Genomic DNA, 22,859 nt, shown 5'->3' with positions numbered 1-22,859 from the left:
GGGAACCTGCAAGCTGGAGAAGCGCGATGACCTGTTGGGTTTGCACAGGGCTGCAGATGCCAGATGCTGTAGGCAGTCCTGCTGCAGGTACTCCTGGGTATGGTTTTGTAAGGATTGCTGACATCTGCCATACAGAGAGGAGCACTACAAATTGTTTGTTTGTAGAAATAAGTCCTATTAACTCCTACAGATGGAACTTAATCCATTATTTGTGCAACAAACCATTATGGTCCCTAATCACCTTGGACTGCCATTAGACAGCTTTAAGTGCCTTCCTAGAAGGCAATTTTGTGAAATCTTCAGGTTAAAAAAAGATTATCCTGGAATGTGCAGAATGTAATAATCCAAGAAAGAGACAGTGAAGTCCTGAGGACTCTTCAAATCCCTGTTTAGGAAATAGAGGCATCAGTCCCCTCACATGCTTCAATTTGTAATTAAGCACATCTCATGGGCATGAAGCAAGAGGGGAAAGGAGACCGTGTGCTGACACAGGCTGGTCTTTCATTGAAGCACAATGCAGCTCCTGGGCGGAAAGCAAGGAATGAGCTCAGAGCAGGGATGTCAGTGAGATGTTCCAAGCGTTTTCTTTCCAGTTACAGCATTAGAAAACTCACTTTCTGAACTTGATGTCAATGCTTCCATTGGCACAGTGCATGCGCTTCCATTGGCACAGTGCATGCAAGAACCCATATGTGGACCCTTATTCACTATTACCCAAAGAATAAAGCTAATCTCTTCTCTAAAAGTCTGGCTTCAGCAAGTTTTTACTCTGTGAACAAGTACACCGCGTGCTCCATCCCATTGACCTTTGCCAAGTCCTACTGTCCGTCAACAAGTCAGACAAATGGGGTGGGAGCTGAGCGAGGACTGTTTCTTGCACCTGCAGTGTCAGGCACATGGCACAGGAAAGGGTGACATCCCTGTCCCAGCCTCTCTAATGTGATATTTCTCTTTCCTTTTTGAACCATCAGAGTTTCATAAGGTTTTTGAACAGCAAGATGGGAGGTACTAACAGATGCTGCTGCAGGGACAGTCAAATAGATGCAGAAGTGGGAGACCTGAATAACAAAGAGTGCTGTGCCATCAGCATTTCCACGCTGGCAGAGAAGAGCGTTATCCATTGGGAAGTCTATTCACTCTTGTCCAGTGGATCTTAAACTGGAAGATTGACAACTGAAAAATAATAGTAATGATAATAGCGGAGCGTTGCTCCACCTGCGGAGCCTTGATCCGGCACCAGCAATGCCTCACGTGAACCCTTTGCCATCTCTCCCGAGGGGACAGCAACCTCCGCAGAGAGGCAACGGGGAGGAAAACCCTATTTCCAGGGGGCACAGCTATTTCACCCTCAGCCTTACACTCATTGCCCTGGTGATTAATAACAGGGCTGGTCCCACAGGTCTTTTAAAAGGATCTGCTACTTCACCGTGGCTCTATGGCATCTGTGATATCTTCAGTATTTTTTCAAATTGACCATTGCACCTTTTGGTTGAGGAGGAAGAAAGAAAAGGGATTAGTTGATCATGAGCGCTATTGCTGGGCTGCTAGGTATAAAACTAATTTTAACAAGTCAGTTAATTTGTTAATCTAGATTAACAAATGCTTCAGTAATGTTCTTTGAAGACTATAAAAGTAAAAGTTCGGCAAAGCATCAGCTGGGAGTATTTTATGCAGTATTTTGGCATCTCCATTCTGCAGTATTCACATACGTTATGGTTAGTAAATCTGCTTGGTCCTTAGCAGCTCTGCTCCTCCAGCTGATTTCTTTTAATTGCATATGCCACCAATAAAAAAGCTCCTGAAAATTAGTTCTCACCTGCCGCTGTTCTGATAATCTCTACGTACTATACAAATCAGTCTTAATGGAACATTTGAGCTCCAGAGATCTGTAATTATAGTATTAAGTTTCATGTGCTCACAGGTAGTAGCTCAGACTGTATTTTACAGATCATGCACAGAGTTAAATCAAAATCTACACCAGATTGACACCCAGTAATGAAAATCCTTCTGAGGATGCTCTTGTTAATAACTAAACCCCAAGCATTGTTTGAGCCTCACCCCAGCAGGGATGACAGTAAGTAGGGCACCACATGGCACGGAAATCACAGAAAATACTTGTTATCTAAAACATGTACAGAATTTTGGGTTTGCAGCTATTTGCTCACTTTTTGAGCACAGGTAATTCACAGAGACTCTCTAGAACTTCAGAGCAGTAGGAAAAGGCTGGAACAGAGTAGCGCCAGCGCTGTGAGGCTGTTGTGCGCTCCGTCAACAAAGCACACGAGCATTTTGTAGTAGGTAATGGACTGTTTCCCCACGGTAAATCTCAGCAGAGAGAAAGTGGGATAATCTCAGTTGTCTTTTGAGAAAGTCTGTGCTGGAAGGACATTTCCCAGCTAGCAGGGATGCCCTATCTATGGGGCCATCTCAGACTTTCTTTCCTAACTAAAGGGGAATTAAGTGAGATCTAAGGGCTTGCAGAACCTCCTGGCAGAGGGTCTCTAATGCCTGCATGCCCTGGAGGTGGCTGTTTGGATCCAGCAAGGATAAAGGATTACCAGTACCTATCAGCAGACATATGAGAAAATGTACGTGCATGTGACGTGGTGCCAAGATTCAAAATCAAGCTGTTTCAGTTGTTTCTGAAGTCAGGGTCTTGCCGCTGGTTTCAGTGGGATGGAGATTAGTGCCTGTTTACAGAATTTTTTACCATGTAACTATCTGATATTTCCAAAGAATTTGCCATTGATTTCATCAGACAGCATTTAATCCACCTCTTCCATCCGACCCCACCCCCCCCACCCCCCCACCCCCCGTACTAGTGCAAGGACATGATTTTAGTGCAATTAAGAAAAGGTGCCTGTTTGTAATCAGGGAAGCCTGTTCCAGCTCCCTGTCAATTCACCAAACCATTTTTTGATAAAAATAAATACAAACCCCCTTGTTGTAAATGGGGGTGCAGGTTGGTCCTGCGGCCTCTGAATATAGGCATTCCATCTGTCCCGGCGGCAGATTTGTTCAACTATGTCTGAACCTATCACCGCTCGGGGGAAAAACTGTTCTCTGACTCATGTTAATGTATGAATCTAATTGTATCCTCACGCAGTTTGCAGCTTTCATTGCCCATTAGGAACATTAACATCATACACTGTGTCCTGGTAGATGTACGCTCTTTATACACTGCATAATGTCCACAGATCTCTGCTTGCAGCTAAGAAAACACAAAAGAATAGAAGATATTTTGAAGTTTTGTGGAGCTTTTTTTTTTTTTTTTTTTCTTCTTCGAGATTGAAGTCCAGTGTCTTGGGACCCAGTGACTTTAGATGACCTTCCGTCTCCATGGACTGTACTAAATTTCAGCCCCTGGAGGCTACTCCATACAAAACCTCCTGGCTTTCAAGGGCAGGTGCAAGCAAAGCTTCACTGCGTCACAGATCAAGACCTGTTACTGCCAGAATTAGATTTCACAAATCTCTTTTATTTAACAGGACATCATTAAGGAACTGGCCTATACTGGCTGATGGTGTCTTTAATTAATATAAGTATTATGCTGCTATTAGGATCCCTGAACAATAACATTTCCTTTGCAGCATTTATACTTACTGAGAAACAGAGGTGGATGTGTGTGCGTGTACAGACAAGCATATGAAAACTATGTTAAAGAAATACAAAGATTGCAGACTTGGAAACTCAAAAAGGAGGAAATGCTGACACTGAGGTGTCTGTGCAAACTTAATTCAGCTCCTCTCCTAATTTTTTGTGGCAATTATATGATATATATCAAAAATAAAAAAATATATTTTTGATAATATCTCCACCTTCCTCATGACATGAGAGGGTTGGCTTTTAGGCAGAGATTTTGCCGGTGAAGAGCTTCTCAGTGTTTTGCCCGATGTGTTCAGTGTTTGTCCTCTTTTCCCTGACACAGTATATGATCAGTGTCCTGAGGACTGAATTTCTTCTTGGGCTTTTACAGCAGTCCTGTGCTCTGAAAGCTCTGCTTCATGAAATCATTACATTCACTGATGGTGTAAGGGGATGGTGGCCCCCCAGTTGTACAGATGGGAAACTGAGGCACATAAAACTGAAAGCCAATTCATACCACTAACACTGGGCCACCCCATCTCAGATGGGTAGGAGCTGACTTATTTGGGCTTGTACGACACCAGATATCCAGGAATCCACCTCCTTTTCCCACAAACACCCCGTTAACTGCCCATATGGCTCTGATTCACCAACATTTTGGAGATGGCTAGAGAGACATGGCTGAGCTGCCTCATTCCCACCATAAAACAGGGCAAAGAGAATAAAAGTGTTGCTTTTAAAGGGTGTTTGTGTGCCTAGTGCCATATGGGAGTGTTGAGCGGTGCTGAAGAGGGGGAGGATGGAGACTTGGAGAGTAGAAGCCCTTCAGCAAGGTAGGGTTTGGGGGGTCACAGGGCTCCCCCATCGCATGCAAATGCAGGAGAAAGGAAAGGTTGGGGGTTCCCAGCAGCGAAGCACATTTTGTGGAGGTGACAGCCCCTTTTGACACCCCCAGTCTCTAGCTGAGAGCCCGAGCTGTGTCAGCGCTGGTGCCAAGGCCATGCAGTGCACCTCTGGCCACCCTTTCTCCTCTCCCTGCACAGGACCAAGCAGGGAGGGCCTCCATCCCACCGCCTGACCTAAGAGGGATAGCTCATGACAGCCAAGTCCTCCCAACAGTGCAGGTTCAGGCAAAGCTATGAGCTCTGTACCCTGTTCAGGGGTGCAGCACCCTCTCCTTGCCCCAAATACCCCAACACTTTCAAGCTCCCCTTACGGCCCATGGAAGGACAACCCTGACCATCGCTCTGCTCCTGCTCTCTTCCAGCATCTCCGCACGGGTTCCTAATCCCTTCTCTGTGAGACTGGGGGACCAGCTGATGTTTGCAGGTAGCTGCCCGTGGCCATGGCCGGTGTGGGTGTCAGAAACACCGGCCCGGCCCGTGCTGAGTGTCGCCTTGGGGCAAACCCTTCCCTTCCATCCCGGACTCCTTCTGAGGTGCGACACCCGTCCCAGCTTAAGAAACAAAACTCCAGAGGCACTGCTGAAATTCAGTAAAAACGTTAAAACTTTTATTTACAGGGTAAAGTACCATTTCTTAAAAAAAAAAACAACCAAAAAACAAAAACCAAACCCACTTTGATAAGAGGCATAATAATAGAATAAAGCTCTTTATGTACAAAAATACAATTTTCATATGAATGAACATCTTGAATAAATTAAACCGCTCTCTGGCCCAGTGGCTGAATACCCCGTGTCTGCTCCTGCTCTAAAGCAAGACCGCCGCGCTGGGGGTCAGCATCTATAATGCATGAGCCTCCCGCTTGTCCGTCGGGCGCAGGGTCCCATCGGGGCCGGTGCTGGGGCCACCCCGGGAGGGGCTGAGCCGCCCCGGGAGCAGGGCAGGAGGGATGCGCTGAGCCCCGTGCTGCGCCCCGGGCCGCATCGGCCCCCTAAGCCTTTTCACGGCATTGTCAGGGCGTTCAAACCAAATTTTCATGCTCGTTTTTCTTCGCTGGAGAGCTACAAATTGTAAAATTGACTTTTCACCTCGTCTGCGGCAGCAAATCTGTCGCTTTTCTTCCCGGTTTTTGGAGTCGCACGGGAGGCGAGGCGGGGGTCGGGGGATGGGGCTGGGGCGGGGGGGGGGGAGAGCGCTGAAAAGTGCAACGAGAGGAGGCAGCCCGCACCCCCGCCCCCGGCCCGCGCCCCGCGGAGCGGCGCGGAGCGATGCGCACCGGCGGCGGGGCGGAGCGGAGCGGCGCGCACTAGCGGCAGGGCGCGCCCGGGGGCGCGGCGGCGGGCAGCCCGCGGAAGCTGCGCAGGCTGTCGGCGGGCGCGTAAGCGCAGTCCTCGGAGGTGGCGGGGCTGCTGGGGCCGGAGGCGGAGGCGCAGAGCGAGGGGGCGGACGGGGAGGCGCTGGACAGCCAAGAGCCGGCGTCGCTGCCCGGGCTGGGGGGCGCGGCGGCGCCGCGGAAGGTGGGGGGCGGCGGGAGGCACTGCTCGGCCAGGCGGAGGGTCTCGGAGAGGGCCCAGATGTAGTTGTAAGCGAAGCGCAGGGTCTCGATCTTGGTGAGCTTGGTGTCGTCGGGGAAGGTGGGCAGGACGCTGCGGAGCTCGTCCAGGGCGGCGTTGAGGTGGTGCATGCGGTTCCGCTCCCGGTCGTTGGCCTTCACCCGCCGGCTGCGCTTCAGCGTGTGCAGCAGCGCTTCGGTGCGCGCCCGCGCACGGCCGCGCCGCCTGCGCCGTTCCCGCGGAGCGCCGGGCGGCTCCGCTCCGCCGCCGCTGCTGGCCGCCTCGGCGGGCATCCTGCGGAGAGAAGGAGCCGCCGTCACTGCGCGGCCCGGGCGGGGAAGGCGGGGGTTGGGGCGAAGGGGAAAGGTGCGAGGCGGCCGGGGAAGGGATGTAGGGGGGGTGGGGGGTGAGAGAGGGGAAAAGAAAAATAATAACTAAGCGGGGTGGAGGTGTGGGAGTGCTTGGCACGGCGGCGCTGCGCCGCGCAGGTGCCGGCTGCCCCGTACTCACATGGAAAGGCACTCCCGGGGACTCGGTTAAGCAATAACGGTATAAAAATAATAACGGGAAAAAGCAAAGCTTGCAGCTGGAGGGGGAGGCAGGGCGGACTTCGGTGCGGAGAGCCCTCCGCGGATGGGGGTGGGGGGGTGAAAAAAAAAAAGCCACCTAAAAAAAAAAAAAGGAAAGAAAAAAAAAACCAAACCAACCAAACCACCAACCACCCCAAGCGAGCGGCGGGGAAAGGCGGGGCGGGGGGACACGCGACCGCTCTTGTCTTTGAAGTGCTGCGGGCCGCGATCCGCTCGTGTGAGCGGCGGCTGTGGCACACGACGGCGCGGCCGCCCGTACTTATAGCGGCGGGCGGACAATGGCCCCGTGGCCGCCCCGCGGGGCCGCGCCGAGGCGGCAGGTCGGCCCCGTGCGCCGCGCCCTCCGGAGCGTGCCCGCAATTACCGCGGGCAGCCGCGCATCTGCCGCGCCCCCGCGGGGGAGGGGGGGGCCGAGCCCACCCCCCCCCACCCCCCCCCCCACCGCGCTTTTGTCCCCCGTGTGCGGGGAGCGCCGGACAAAGCGAGGCGGGGGTGGGGGTGTCACCGGGCTCCCGGGTGGGTTTCAGCGGCGGGGTTCAGAAGCAGGGGGCTAGTGGGTGCCTGCAGGGGTGGGCTGTGGGGGTTTGCCCTGCCAGACCCCGGGGGAAGGTTGCTGCAGGTTTTCTGTGCACCTTGTGGGCCTGCGGCATGCTGCCCGGCAAAGTGGAACCCTCTGGAACAGTGGGACTTGGGTGCAAAGCAGGTCTGGTCCCACCTGCGTTTCAGAGGGGAATATCCACTTTGGTTTTAGTGTGCTTCACTTTGAAAAGGGTTTTGCAGGTGTTCAGAAAGTTAAAAATTCTAGATTATGTTTATTTTGTACACTTCAGTGGCTGTGAGTGTATATATAGGGTTCTTCTTTGTCCCTGTAGAAAAACAAAGAACTGTGCTGGTTTTATGGTAAAGTCCGTGCTGCTAATCCCCATTAAATGCCCAGGTATCCCCCATTTAACACCTTGGGAAGCCACAGGTTTGTACGTGGCTAAGAATTTTCTTAATTCTGACATCTGGCTTTTTGCATCCTGCCCTGGGTGCTGCGGGGAAGCCCTATTGCCAGCACCCAGGTACTTGCCTCTCGGGAAGGTTTCCCGTTTCACCGTCCATGGAGAGCCAGTTTCAGACTTCTGTGCCTGAACTCGTGTGGACTTACATGACTTCCCCTTACATGAAGCATGGATTCATTCCCCTGCCTGTGATCTTCTCCTTTGATAAACAGGGAAAATTGGCAGCGCAAGTTGCTGGCTTTCTCTCTCCATTTTAAGTTCATAGCGACCATCCCTTGCTTGAACCCAAGAGAGGGGTTTGCCGTCAGAGTTACTCCGGCATCCCACCCTCCTTGCTCTGAGATGATCCCGACACTAGCACGCTGCCACAAGCAGCCGCCTTTGTGCCATAAAGATCACCCAGAGAAGTGAGCAATCCAAAAAGCCCTGGGTGATGAATATTAACGAGTCTCAAACTAGAAATAGTTTTCCAGTGGCTGAGCTTGCGGGATCGGCTCACTTTTGGCTTTTTAACATCTTCATATGGCTACAGACGGTGGATGCGCGCTATAACCCCGCAAGGCCAGGGGAGCGGAGCTCCGACAGGGACTGAGCCCTCTCCATCACCGGACCTACCATCAGGCTGATGATTTTAGGGCCCGTGCATACGTAAGTGACTTTCTGCGCTAAGTAGTTCCACTTCACTGAGTTACTCATGTCCTCAAGTGACAGCACGATTAGAGGCCTCGTTGTCAGGCAGAGCTCGGCCCTGGAGCTTCCAGCGTGAACCAGGAGAAGGGCAGAGGGATGGAAATTTAAAGGTTATCGGAAGCATATGGCAAAAATTGTTAAACTTTTGTTAATGTGCACCTTGTATATAGTGATATAAACTCCGGTGCTGTCCGCAGCACTTTTACTGTCTTTTGTTTAGGTGTCTTTGAGCAGTCAATAGTTTATTCATTAAAATGTTTATGATTCCCTAGAGTTTCACAGACTTTGGCACAACCGATCACTTGTCTGAAAGTTTGCAGTGAAAGCACATTATTCATTAGTCCTTATCCATCATTTGCAGTTTGTCATTTGTTATTCTCTTGTTTTAAAAGTTTGTGCTCCAATCAAGGAGGGGAGAGAGCACCATGTGTCTCTGTGATCAGTCACAGCCATGAATAGCCGGAGCTGAAGTGAATGTTTCACAAACAACCCATAGGCTGAAATTTGTTTGCATAATCTATTCACTGCGTACTTATGAATAACGAATGCATTCACAGAACCAGAATTGTTTCAGGAAGCCTTCGCAAACAGAAAGAAGTGCTAAATATCTTGGATAATTTATTCCCGATGAATAATTCAACCAGTTCTATCACAGGCAGTCTACTAATTTTGCAGATAAATTATTCAGCCGACACAGATAATGGCTCTTACACCTTATGGGCCTGCTCCTATGGAAGTCAGCTGCTGAAGTTTTGTCAAGTTTTCTGGGACTGGGAAAGAAAAAAGTCCCCAAATGAAGCAGGACCTTTGATTTCAAGGAACACAGAGTGCGTTCCCAGCATCTTGCTAATGGCCTTATTCTGATTTTTACCCTTTGATATTAACTTCACCTTGGTGTGAGTCAGATGGACTCGTGGATGTTATTAGTTACATATTCTGAGCTCTAAGGAAGCTTGCCATAAATACCATTTGCCTTGAGACACCTTACAGCTCTTCAAAAAAAAGGATGAAAACAAGTTTCAAATGGTGTTTTTTACTATGGAAGCCATAAAAGCACAGCTGGATCGACCCATCCTTTGCCCATCCGAAACTGGAGAAAACAATTGTGGGCACGTTTCCATGCAGCACGTTTATCACTTGGTGGGGCCTCGGGCATGAAGCTTGCTCCTCCACCCTCATGTTGAGACGTCTTGTGTTGGGTCTTGCTCGTGGCTGGACTCAGAAAAAGTGGGAATTAATAAATAAAGGTGGAAGAAAGGCTGTTTGAGATAGGTGCCATAGGGCTCCTACGTGCCGGCAGTGCTTGCAGCGAAGGCTGTGGGTGCTCGCTGCTGCTCTGAGTGCACTGTTTCTAGCAAGGGAAAGGTGGGTCCATGAGAAGATGCTATTCCCTGGTAAGTGTTTATCATACCTTGTGAAGGTAAATAAATCTCCACGTTGGAGGTGAACCTTGCATTTCAAAAATTACCGGAGTTACGGTCATTACAGCGGTGTTAGCATCACTCTTCTCCCCAAGCATGGAAATAAGTGGTTCAGTAAAACTACTCTCACAATTGGAAGATGTCTCAGAGAAGTTAGAGGTACTTCATTTTTATTTTTTTTTAAGGCTAAAGATGCACATCAATACAACAACTCACTAAACTCTGTTTTGTTATGTTGGTCCTTGAGGGCTTAAACTAATGTTGGGATGAGTGTCAAAATGATGTGTCAGGCAGAATCTTGCTTTTTTGCTCCCTTGTTGTTTGAAAGCATGGCCAGAGCGAGAAGGCAGAGCTTTCTGTGGAAGATGCTTTGAACTGAATTTGGAGAAGTGACATGGCTGGTGGCAAGGCCATCACCCTAGGAGCAGTAAGCTCAAGCCAGCGTCTTGCAGGAGTGAAGAGAGAATCATGCTCACTCACCCCTGGGGATGCCCAGGTCGATGCAGCAGGAATTTTAAAAACAGATAGAAAACGAGAAGATGGCTTGGTGGGCCACTGACGTGGGCATGATACGGAGTGCGGCGGCTGCTTGTCCAGCCTGGGCTGGGGACAGTAGCGCAGCGAGGGCTGGCGGCATGGGCATGGGCGTACGGGGCACGGTCCTGGGACCCATCACCCTACCAGTCAGCTCCCAGCTCCCAGCCCGAGGCTGCCAGAGGGTTCAGGGGTTCAAGCCTTGGCTGCTGACTAATGGACAGCCCTGTAAGTCCAATATTTGAAAGGGATCTGAGCCTGCATGGCGGCAGCATTAACCCCTTCTGGAGCAGGAGCTGGTTCTCCTCCTGGGGAAGCGCCTCGGGAGCAGCTCAAGGGCTTTGTCTCTAAAGGATTGAGTCTCATCTCCTACCTGCCTGCAGGCAGCGGGAGGCCTTGGGCCACGTGCTGGGGGCAGCGGCGGGAGGGGAGCACGGGGGCATCGCAGGGAGGGTCCCCGAGTACCGGGGGGTCCTGGCCTGGCGGAGCTGAGTTTGCTGCAAAATCCTGCACAAGTGCTTGGGAGCCGCAGCCAGGGCTCAGCCCCTCCCGGGGCTCTGCAGAAATAGTGGGAATGCTTTATTTTCAGGTTTTAAATGTGTGATGTAACGTTTTCCTTCTTTTTGGAATGGGAGGGGGGGGTGGCGAGTAGGTAAACGATTGTTCCATGCAAGCACAAATGTATTTTGTTTGTTGTAATTAAAATGTTTTAATGAGACAACCATAAAATCAACCATTAATTATTTTTTTTCAAACACTTCTGCTTCCTTTTGAGCTAGGTCTATTTAGAAATAGTTTAGAGAGTAGCCTGCAGTTTTATTCTTTCTTCGGTATTATACACAGGAGTGGAGAAGTCATTTATAAATAATTACACAATGTTTTGGGTCTTTGGGTTTGTATAATATATCAAAGCGATTAGTACACGCATTGTTCCATTGTAAATGGTTTTTTTCCCTTCCTTTCAGTTTCACTTGCCTTGTCTTCTATCTAAACCTTTTTCGTGAAATCCTTTGTCTTCCTCATTCTTTTAGCTTGTTACAGTGCAGGGACATTCTTCTTATTCAAACACTCACAGCATGAGCAAAGAAAGCTACTTCTGTCGCATCTTAAGTTTTACCATAACTTTCTGGCATTTTCTTTTCTTCCAGTTTTCCCAGACTACTGATAGGGTAATGAAGAATTATAACATACATCAATTATTGGTGCTCACGGTGTATTATGCTCCTGAATTCAAGGGGAGATAAAGAGGGGAAGAAAAAAAAAAAAAAAAAAGCGCCACTTTCTGTGGTTTTGAGGCACATGAGAGAGGACTCGGCGCAGATTATTTATAACATCTTTCTGAGCATCAATTATGTTTGACTCCTACAACCACTTCCTTGTCCCACTGGTTTTATGGCCAGAAGGAGTCATTTTTGTGTGTGGTAGCTGCGGCATTTAACTTGTTTCTTTTATGAGGAGCCCAAACAATGCATCTTCAGGCCAAACAATCTATCTCCCCGAATAATAGCCCGAATGTCAGTCAAGTGCTGAGGGCTGGGAAATATATGATCATGGTAAAGGGCCACGGGAAGAAAGCGTGGAGATGGAGGGGTTTGCGCGGGGTCCTCGCGTGGCTCCCCGGCACCCAGTACCCCCGGGGAGCTGGCCTGGACCCGGTGTGGGGCGCAGGTGCCCGGAGATGTGACCGGCTGCCTGAGGTTTCAACACCCCGAAGCTGAGTTATTCAAGGAAAAGGGCCAAAGCCTCCTGGTGCAGTCACGCTGCTGGGGCACGCTCCCTGCCTGGCCCTTCCCCACCTCCTGGCTACCACATTAACTGGGAAAAATGAGATTAGGATGTCACCTCAGAGAAACGAGCCCTTTTTTTTCCCCCCACCTTATTGTGCGAGAGGTTTTTCTTCTCTTTATTTCCCCCCTCCACCTTCTCCCGCCCACAATTCTACCTCTTTTGTTGATTTGTATTTTGTTAATTGAAGCTAGAACACTTATCCTAAAAGAAAAGGACAAAATTCATTGACCGCCCTGCGGATGAAATCCCCCCAACAACGTGCAAAGCGGGAAGCTTAACTACATGCTGAGATGCTCAGGTTTTCTTTTATACCTTCCATATCAATAATTCTGCTTCGGAGGGGCTTTTATTTTTATTTTCTTTTAACTGCAATGAAGATAACTGGAAAGAATTGCGGCACCATAATGGTGGAATGAAACTGAGCCTGAGCTCTTGGGGGGGCTCTGGGGGTCGTCCCCCTGGTTTTGGGGATGGAGTCTTGCAGCCGGGGGAGGATGCTCGGGGACCACTGGCAGCCCGTGGGTCCCCACCGCCCCGCCGCAGGGGCCTGGGGGATTTGCTGCCATTTGCATAGCAGGTGTTGGGTCCTGAGCCATTATTCCTTAAGGGAGTTTTAATATGGGATAAATTACTGGGAATTAGAAGGAGGCAGGCGACAAGAAAAGTGCCTGTGGAGTCTTCTCCCGGCCATGGCAGGGGAAAACAGAGAGAATAGTTAAAGAAAAGGAGAAAACCCCAAATGCAGCGGCTCCTGCCCCAGCCTGGGGAGTTTGGGGTGCGCAGGGGTTGGGGGGCAGCTCTCATCGGCTTCTGAAATTCAGGTTTGAACTCCGGAACGCAGTAATCCCAGGGACAGTAATACGATTACTGGCCTGAGGATTTTTGAGTGAGTAGGTCTGGTAGGGGAGTTTAAAATGTTAATCCCTGGTATAATCCCTTCCCTGGCATTGTACGTACAAGGCTTGCACCCGCAGAGGAATTGCCTGCTTCCTTCCCTGGGCTTCAGGGCGGGAGGGCAAGGCTGGGGAGCAACCCTCACGCTGATGTGCACACACAGACCCATGTGTGTACACACGCACACCTATGTGTCCACCGCATACGTGCATACATGTGCACACAGCCGTGTGCCCACATCCTCATGCACACTCACATGTGCGCACAGACATGCAAGCACATGTGAACGCACATGCATGCATGCAGCTCCTGTGCAGAGCTTTACTGCTGTCGTGGAATCATAGAATCGTTTAGGTTGGAACGGACCTTTAAGATCCCAAAGGTGTCTTGACTGTCCTAAGAACTGCAGTGACAGCTTCCAGGGATATTTGTAATGCCTGTGGCTGTTGTACCTGGGGTCATACTGGCCTGTTTGTCGTGTTTTTGCAATGCCTGGCTCTGGCCACAGCTAAGGCCAAGACAAATTGTTAACAGCAGTGATGGTACCGATTTTTGCACACATACATAGGGGTATATATACATCTGCACACAAAATGGGAGAGGAAGGCTGGATCATTGGTGTTCCCAGGGCGTCTTGATAAAAACTTTGTATCATGGCTCAGACAATGCTTTGCCCTGTCAATTAAAGTAGACTTACACGAAAGAAAAAATGAGATGCTTCATATGTTTTTAAGCAGAGAGTTGTCCTGAAGTGGATCCTCCTGCAGGCTTTTGTTGCAGGTGGGAAAGGTTTGCCCTTAATTTTTGTTTTGGCCCTTTGTAAAGGGACATCAGTATGAAACCATCCAGATGCTTTTCACATCAAACGAGGCTGGATGTATTATGTATAAATAGAGGCCATCTATAATAAAAGACGATGAAGTGAGGAAGAAGCTTCTATCTCCTCAATAAAAAATAAAAAAAATAAAACAGGTGGATTCACCCCAAAAGTGATGGAAGAGCTGGGCAGGGACCCGCCGGTGTTTGCCGGAGCCCCAGCGCCTGGGAAGAGCAGGGCAGGTGGGAAAGGCGAGAGGGCAGCTCCAGCCACTGGCCCTGGGCTGTGCCGGGCAGAGCCCCCCACCCTGACCCCCGGGGGGGCCACCTTTAGGGTGCCGACCCCGCAGCCCTGGCCATGAGAGGGCCGAGGGTGACACCCCAAGGCACAGCGCTGCAACCTCGGCGGTGCGGAGTGAGGGGCTGGCATCTCCCGGGGCTCCAGAAAAGCTCCTGTGAATGAGGCTTATTTAGCAAAGCAAAACCTGCTCTACTGACATAAACCCCTTGCTTTCCTTTGGGCTTCTGCTGTCATGTTATTGCATATATTGCAATATATATTGCAAAATATGTGTTTTTAATTATCTCTATAAAGCTGCATATACTGCAATACACGTTGTAAAATATATATTCTTTTAATTAGCTCTATAAAGCTGTTAGGTGACCTTGAGTACAATTGCAAAGATTTCTGAGCAAGAAAAAGTGGCACAAAGAGCTTTTCCTGGCTGAGGGCTGGTGGCTCGGGGCTGTCCTGGCTGTGGCGGGTGCTGAGTTCTGCAGAGCCGGTGTCGGGCCCCGGGGAGGCGGGCAGGGCTGGCCGAGCAGCGGGGACCTGGGTCAAAATGGACTTTGCAGGTCAGAGGCCAAACAGCGAAGCTGGGCTGTGGGCAGGGCAGAAGAAATTTAGTTTGGCTTAAACAGATTATGATTTTTAGAAATGTCAAAATGAAACATCTGGTGGCTTTTGAATTAAGATGCTTAGTGAGAACACACTGAGATGGTACCCCAGCTTTTTTTAAAGTCACTCTTTTTTTTTTTTTTTTTCCTGCACTAACTCAACTTTTTGAAGGGCGTCCACTGTTTTTCAAACAAATTTCAGGAAACTTAATTGAAAGCAAACAGTAAACATCTTGCAGATCTACTCTGCTTTCTGGAATTTAAAGGAGTACCTTACACTGGCTATCCGTTTAACTGCGCTGCTTTGCAGTTCATTACCTTAGTATTATATGTGCAATATATCCTTTACAGTTTCCATTCTTCAGGGACAAAACCACAGGTATGAATGTCTTAAATTCTGGTCTGAATCACCCCCCTGTTAGTGTGAGCAGCTACAGCGAAGGTGAAGGACTCAGTCCTGCTCTTCACCACGCTGACAGCCAAGTATCATCTCTTTATGATGATGTCTCTGGGTATAAAAAGAAAAATAAAAGCATAGTGTTAAACTATAGGTGTAATGGCCCTTGAAAACTCCTGGGCAGCGTATGGGTCCCGTGTGCTGCATTGGCTGGGACCAGTACCTAAGGATGCAGCTGAACTGGGCAGAGCACCAAGGGAAAGGTGCTGCGCCTCGTGCCTGGAGCGGGTCCGGGAGGCACCAGGGCATGCAGGTAAGCTGGCCCCACGGCTGGCTGGCAGGAACAGCTTTCAGGGTATGTATTAGCCCTTGTAAAGACTGAACTTTTTTCTACTAGGGTAGCTTTAAGTTTTCGGTCTGCTACTACGTATTTCAGAATGGCTTGAAGGGGTGAAATGCTAAATAAATACCAAGTGCTAGTGCTAGCGGTCAGGGAATTAGAAAGACAGTGGAGTAGCATGATTAAGGGAAACTAAATGTCATCCTAGGTGAGGCTTCTTTTTTCCTTGGGGCCGTATGCACTTGCACAGTAACAACCTCCGGCTAACAAAGGGAGGAAGGTTTGGCTGATGTGTCTCTGCTGAGCCTCTGCAGCCCTTGGGGTGCTGCTTTCTTTTCCAACTTAAGTGTGTACTGAATTGCAATGAATTCTGCTTTCACAGACAAATAGTAAAATAAGTGCAATTGCTAATTATTAAGGGAATGTACTCCTTCAGACCATAGGTATCCTTTGTATTTAACCCTCTTGGATAAAAAAGTATTGTTTTTTCTTCCACCTTGGGTTTAATGCACTGCAGGTCTTAAGCCAGTTTCTGTTTACTCTGGTAGGAACTAGAGATAATTTCTCTGGAGTTGGTACAGGTACACTTCTCCAAAGCGGCTGGCAGAGGCAGGGCTCAGCCTCTCACCCCACTGTACAGAGAAGGGGATGTGACAGGGCTGAAAAATCACAGAGAAATGTTGTTCACAAGATTGCTTTTTTGTTGCTTGTCTCATAGGCCTTATGTATATGCAGATAGTACCTGTCCTAACAAATTGGTGGTTTTTTGGTGTGGGTTTTTTTGTGATTTTTTTTCCCTACTTCCAAAGAGTATGACTTTGTTTTTTATAGTGTTTAGGGGTATTTATCTTTGTTAACCTACTAATGACCTCAGACCCACACATCACATGCCAGGTGCTGGGAATTTAGCTCTTTAACTAATAACTCCACCCACAGCCTACACTAGAAAAAGAGATTCCCCCCCCCCCCCCCCCCCCCCGGCTTGTAAGTGATGGGGACAGCCACAAGATGTCAACCTCCACCAAGCTGCAGCTCGGAGCCAGGTCTGCGCTCGGCTGTTGCTGGGATGGATAACACTGCGTATAGGCTCTGCTGGAAACCTCTGCTTCAAGTAAGTGGGAAAAAATCTCCTAGAACATGGAAAATTGATTGCTTTTACCGCTATTCTTTATTTCTATTTGTTTTCTTTTGTTATTTTCCCCTGCAAGCTGTAGCCAAATTCAACGTTCTTGTCCCCACGTGTAGGAAAGGGAATGGGACTTAGAAAGAGTGTGTTATCCATAAGAGGTAAGGTCAAAGATGGGTGAAGAAAAAGAGTATTATCAATTCCATGTTATATTTCTTTTTTTTTAAATATATATATGTGAGTAGTGAGTTACTGGGGTTCCCTGCCCAGCCACGGGAGCTGTGCACCCAGGGCTCCTCTCCCGCAGGTTGCCGGATGCTGTAATTGCCCTTAAAACAGAGCAGCTGGCATCCAGCCAGCTATTTGGGTTGTGATGCAGGCAGCATAGAGCTGAAACTCTAGGAAAACAGGAAGGAGGTTGGTTTTCCCATAGAAAACCATGTCATTCAGTTTGTGTTTCAACTCCAGATTTCAAGCTTGCTGCTTTCCAGCTTCTGTCATCAACTTTTACAATAAAAGCAATCGAACCCCCAAGCGATGACCCTTCTTGCTGATGTGGGGTCAGGAGGGCCAGCAAGGGGTTTTGGGCTAGGACCCCGACATGCTTGCTCAATGCTCCAAGCCAAGCAGCTGAGGTCAGGTATGGCTGCTCTGAGCCGTAATGCTGCTGACTTTGTGTCTTCTCTTCTGGGCACTGTGAAGGTTTTGTCCTCCATCCTTTCCTCCTGATCTTGAAAAAACACTTCCCAGGTCTGACAAACCCAAGAAGTCCTTTATTATTTTTTTCTTTTAAAGCTGTATTTGACTTTTTCCCTTTGTAGATCAGCATTTCCAGGCAATGTTATCCAGTATTGTTGCTCTGTGCAATTGGAGTGTTGGGATTTTACCTTCTGGGCAATGCCAAACCTCCTCTCCTTCCTTGCAGGTGCTCCCCTTGGGGATGCAGTGCGTGGTGGTCCTGCTCTCAGCCTAAGGTGTGCCTCACTTATCGAGTGCGGTGGCTTTCTGCAAAAGCCCTGTCCCAAGTGCCTTCAGACTCAAAGTAATTCTGAGGATTTTTTGCTTTTATTTACTTTATCCCCTAGCTTCACAAAGCCTGTGCAGCCTGGGCTCAGCAATGGCTGCAGTAGCTCGTGGGCAGGTGGCATCACTCAGAGGCAGGTGTGATGATTTAACACTGATTGCTGTAATGAGGAAATGGATTTTCCTGGCAGAACTGTTTTAGCTGTTCCACAAAAATAGAGAGGGAAACACCCTGGCAGTCACTTACAGTTTGAATTTGGGAGGTAGCACTTGGCAAACTGGTTTTGCTGGGAAGGAGTGGTGCTTGACTGGGAATTACTGGTCTGAGGAGGGAGCTGAGGAGCTCCAGGTTGTTTTTTTCTTAATGTAGTTGCAGAAGTGATAAGTCCTCTAGACTTAAGAGAGGAAGCTGAAGTAAACCCCAAGGAAGGATGTAAATGGTGCAATTATGAAGGTAATAGAAATGGAGAAGTATTTTTATGCAACACAATGGAATGGGCAGTAATGAGGCAAAAATGCTGAGGGATGAAGACAAAAGACACTTCTTCCGGGATTAGAAGTGAGCTCAAAATTGCCAAAGCCTACTGGAAAAGGGGGAAGAAAAAAAAAAAAGCCTGTTGTGGCATTTCTTTTCCTTTTCCTTTTTTTTTCCTTTTAATAAGCTTCTTTTTCTGGGAGTCCTGAGTGTTCAGAGGTAGCATGCTTAGTGCCTAGTAACCCAACAAAGCTTCGATTCGTGGCTCTGCGGAAAGATTTTCTTTTCCTTGCAGGTTTCTAACCATGAAAAAACACTGAGATCAGTTGCTTCAGAATCCTTAATTAAACACAACAAAGAAGGGCAATTAGAGCTGTGTTTTGCTTCTGTCATCCAGCAAATCTTGCAAACCTCAAACTGCTTTTCTTGCCCCAAGATTTATGATGGGAACAAATCATAATTATTCCTGTAATTATCAGCCTTAAGCGAACACCAGCAGGATTTATTTATTTATTTATTTTTCCTTGGGGGGAGGCTCTGAAACCTATCCAAGAGGAATTTGCTAACCTCTTTTGTTGTGCAGGAAGAAAAACAAAAACACAGGCGTGGTGATTTTTCCCAGGCCTTGGCTGCCTGCCTCCCTGTCACTTCGTGTCATGTCATTCCTCCCTCCCGAGCCCTGTGTGCCTGCTTGCAGAGAAGCAGCTCCTGTTGTGCTGGATGCCCTCCATGTGTGTCGTCAGGGCGGTCTTTGCCCAAAGAGCTGATGATGCAAACAGCCAAAAGATGAGAGAAAAAAAATTCTAAGAGGATTTGAGTGCTTCAGAGGTTCGCAAAAGGGCCAGAAGTAGAACCTGTCACTCAGTGTTCAGAAAATAGATGCTCCTGCATGGTGCATCTCTACGAAGCATTTCCTCCAGGGATCTTGGCTTTGTTTTGGTGGTTGAATGAAGTTGTGCTCGTGCTCAGCAAGAGGGACCAAGTTCTCCTCCTCAGGCCTCTGTGTGGGTTTTTTTTGCTGCTGGGAAGTCAGATGGTCCTGTCCGAGGACAGGACTTGAATGCGATGCCTGGGGAATGGTGCCGCATGGGGTCCTGCGGGTCCTGGGTTTGCTGGTGGCAGGAGGGAGAGCCACTGGGTAAGGAAGCCGTGTGCCTTGGTATCCTGGGCAGCAGCTCTTGATGGTTTTAAGGGATTTGGGGCAGGTGGTTTGGGAATGAGTCTTCCCATGCTGGTGTTGCAATGCAGTTTCCCATGGTGGTGTGATGGATGTGGCTCCTGTAGACACAGTGGCAGCCACGTGTCCTCTTTGCCCTCAGCGTGCATGTTCCACATTAACAGGGTAATAGGACTGTGTAAACTTCTGGGCAGGTTTCCCAAAACACAGCTGCATTTTCTTTGCTTGGGGTTTTTTTTCCCATACCCAGATAAGGAAATGCAACAGTTGAAGCTTTTCTTGCAGAGCTGGGGAAGAGCGTTCCCAACATCAGCAGTGCAGTGAGCAGTCTCCAGGCTGATTTATAATGCAGCCGGACACAGGGCTGTAGAGGTGTCCCCAGGCTGCCTGGGAAGGTTTGTGGTTGCCACTAGATGTCCTTTCAGCCCTGCTTTCCTCCAGAGCAGCCATCCGGGCTGGGATCTGCTGGCCACGGCCCAAGAGCCACGGAACACCAAAGTGCTGTGGGGCAACGGGGCTGAATCCTGGGCTGCTGGGGCCTCCCCAACATCCCTTTGGTCTCGCACAGCTTTGTCTCGTGTAGTGCTGGCTAATGGAAATGAGGATGCTTTGGTTGCTCAAACCCCAACTTCTGGATTTGTGCGGAGCGTTAAATCCGTCAGCATCTCTAGTAGGACTCAGGGACTGTTACTGCATTGCTGCCTGGCCAGGGCCACTGGTTTGTAGGGGTGATGGCCAGAGGGGGCAACCTTGGAGGGTAAAAAAAATGACAACTCTGGTAGTCATCTCTCATGTGAAACGGAGACAAACAGTGGCCCAATTTTGTGCAGGGTTTTAGCTTGCTTTCTATGAAATGGTAGCCCACGTACCTTTGTGGGCATGGTCCATCAGAGATGGAGGGTCGGTCTTTCCCGATGTGTGTGGTGTCAGAAAGCAACAACTAATAGTGCTGTGGGATTTTCCAGGATGCCTGAAATTCAGCGAACAATTAAAGATTTCTGTAAGGTGCATATCTATACCTACAGGCACCAAAAATCCCTGTAAGCATCTGGAGCTCTGTGCTCGTAAAGGCAGCTGCAGCTGCTGTTCCTCAGGCAATGGCAATCCCAGTTGTTATCCTGGGGTGGGTTATGTCAGGTAAAGGAATTAGATGAAATCTGCTTTGGGGGACTCTGCCAGAAACATGTGCTGGCTTTAAGGATATCTGGGGGCTCACGGGGTGCAGCCTTTCAGGGCAAACCAAGCACCCTCCTGGAAGCCGTCAGATCTTTGTGGTTTAAGATCAGAGGGTAATAACAGACATGGAGGGTTTCTGATAGAGCAAACACAGCGTCAGTGAGAGCTGCAAACAGTGATCCTCAAAAATACTGATTTCCATTTGTGACCCTGTGCATCCCAACCCATTGAAGGGAACAAGCTGAACAACAAATCCTGGCGCGAGTGCTACATGTAGATCTACAGGGTGCCAAAATGGGGAGCTGCCCTGGCATGCAGTCAGCGTGGCCAGGGCTTTCAAGTTGGGCTGGTGTCCTGGGTCTGAAGCCCAAACTCAGCCAACAGCCAAAACCAGCTTCCCTTTTTCCAAAGGTGCTGAGAATCTAGCAGTAAGTGAGGTCTTCAGATGCTGTTCACAACTGCATTTAGATGCCTCACTTTTAGATGCTGTCTTTGGAGGTAAAATAGCCAAAATACGGCTGGTGTTTCATTTGACCTCTTGGGAGGTGTGTTTTGGAGTGTGGAAGCTCTGTCTGGGTTTGCATAAAGCCTGCTGAATGATGTCAGGTTGCGGGGGGGGGGGCTTTACCCTAGGACAGGCACAGCTCCCTGGCTGTGGGTCTCAGTGGGATGGTGAGTTGAGGGAGCAGTGCCTTTTTATTCACATTTGTTCCCATTCTCCACAAATGTGGGTCCAGAAGGTCCCTGACTGTTTAATTAGCTCTGAGCATTTGCGTTGCTGTAGCACTGCCTGCAGCTTCCCACCCAGGGCTCGGGGGTGACCAGTGCAAACCCCCAGGCCTCTCTGATGACTCTGCCATCGAGTGCCATGTTTGCTCCCACAGCCCTGACAAAACCTCGTTAACGCGGGGTCAGCTCTCCCACCGCCTGGATGTGGTCAGGAAAGGTCCCCATGCATGTAGCAATCCGGCATGGCTTTGTGTCTTGATTTAGGGAGCCTGGGGGGAGCTGGGGCACAGCAGGCAGCTGGACCCGCCGAGAGCAACACACCACCTTGCACGGACCACCAAGCACCTATCGCTTCTTAATAAACTTTTTGGCCATTGCTGACCTAGAGCTTATATGAACAAGTGAAAGGCAAGTGGTGAAAGGGTCTGCGTAACATTACTAATCCCACATAGCGCTCTCACTGAAAAGGCGAGGCAGGTCTCCCTGCTATTGTGTCCTTTCTCTGCAGCTGTTTGGTTCACCCTCGTGCTTTTATTAAAATCTGATCGTGCCATTTCTGAATGGGTGCAGCCTGTGGATACCCAGTGCCCGGGGGAGGGATGCTGGGGGGCATGCAGAGGTCTCTGGTGCAGGGCTTGGTGCTGTGTGTCTGTGTGCTCCTGCCTGCCGTGTGCTGGGGGGCAGCTTTGCAGGCTGGGTGGGGGGCTTGGAGGCTCCACGAAGGGTTTACGTCCCTGCGATGTAGCATCAGTGCTTGAGTAAAGGAGCTGTGGGGTCTGCTTGTGCTGCTCCTGCACCCCAGGATGAGGCAGGGCTCCAGCTTATCCTGCAAGTGTTCAAGCCCTTAGGATAGTAAATTGGTAACTGGTGAGCAGCTGGGGCTGGCTGCTGCGTGCTCAGACCATACCTCAGCAGCTTAATTTTTCAATCTAAAAGCACAAATGTATGGTCTGTACATCAGGGAGGTTGGACTGAATGGTCTCCTGTGGCTTTGCAAACTGCAGTCTGGTGGGGAAAACAAAAGCAAACCTTAAGGCTGCTGCCAAATCTACATGGAGGAGGTACCTACCTATATATATGTACACACATATAAATATTTTAGCAGAGAAGCTTCAGTCTGAAGGGAAGTGGTTAATGTTCTTTGTGTGGCAGTTACCTTCTGGCACCCTGTTTCCCTTTACAACTGTAGTATCAGGGATGGTGAGGGATGCTCCTCCTCTTTCTGGGAACTTGGCAAACCTGCCTGGAGACGCAGTTTAACAGGCTTGGGAAAACCAGCTCAGAGTCACAGATTTTTGCCTTCATGGTTTCAATTCCTGTTTCCAAGAGTTGTTTTGTTGGGAGCACAGATTTCAGGTTAAAGGGAATACAGGTCCTGAGCCAAATAGTTCTTTTTCTTCAGTTGCCCATTCTAGCAAGTGAGGGGAAAAAAATTACAATTGCTTTCCTCTGTTCTCGGTTTTTGCTGGTGGTTTTGGTCTGGCAGACAAACCAGAGCAAAGAGGCATTTGTACAGGCTATACCCTGTGAGGTGTGAGTCAGAGCACTGCGTTTGGGCAACTGGAGCTGTGCACAGCATTCCCAATGGAGCATAAATCGCCTCTTGTGCAACTGTATCAATACTTTTCCAGGAAATGTGTTGCCCAGTAGTCACTAAAAAAACATAAAACTTTTCTTGAAGTCTGGTATGTTGAAATCAACTCTCCTCAAGGAAAAACTACTGGTTTTGTTAAAATGTGACT

The 22,859-nt window shown here is 49.1% G+C and overlaps 1 protein-coding gene across 1 annotated transcript; it reads right to left on the bottom strand.

Annotated features, from left to right (window-relative positions):
* Positions 1–5,793: 5,793 nt before the first annotated feature.
* On the bottom strand, positions 5,794–6,333 carry NEUROG1 (neurogenin 1). The gene has a single exon (XM_055719533.1). The coding sequence runs from the start codon at positions 6,331–6,333 to the stop codon at positions 5,794–5,796; it is 540 nt and encodes a 179-aa protein (XP_055575508.1).
* Positions 6,334–22,859: the final 16,526 nt, after the last annotated feature.

The sequence above is a fragment of the Falco cherrug genome, chromosome 8 (assembly GCF_023634085.1).
Source record: "Falco cherrug isolate bFalChe1 chromosome 8, bFalChe1.pri, whole genome shotgun sequence".
NCBI lineage: Eukaryota > Metazoa > Chordata > Aves > Falconiformes > Falconidae > Falco > Falco cherrug.
This window is presented reverse-complemented; position numbering and strand designations above follow the sequence as displayed.

Bases quoted from the DNA above. Each gene is read 5' to 3' on its own strand.
- NEUROG1 (XM_055719533.1), bottom strand. From the start codon at position 6,333: ATGCCCGCCGAGGCGGCCAGCAGCGGCGGCGGAGCGGAGCCGCCCGGC.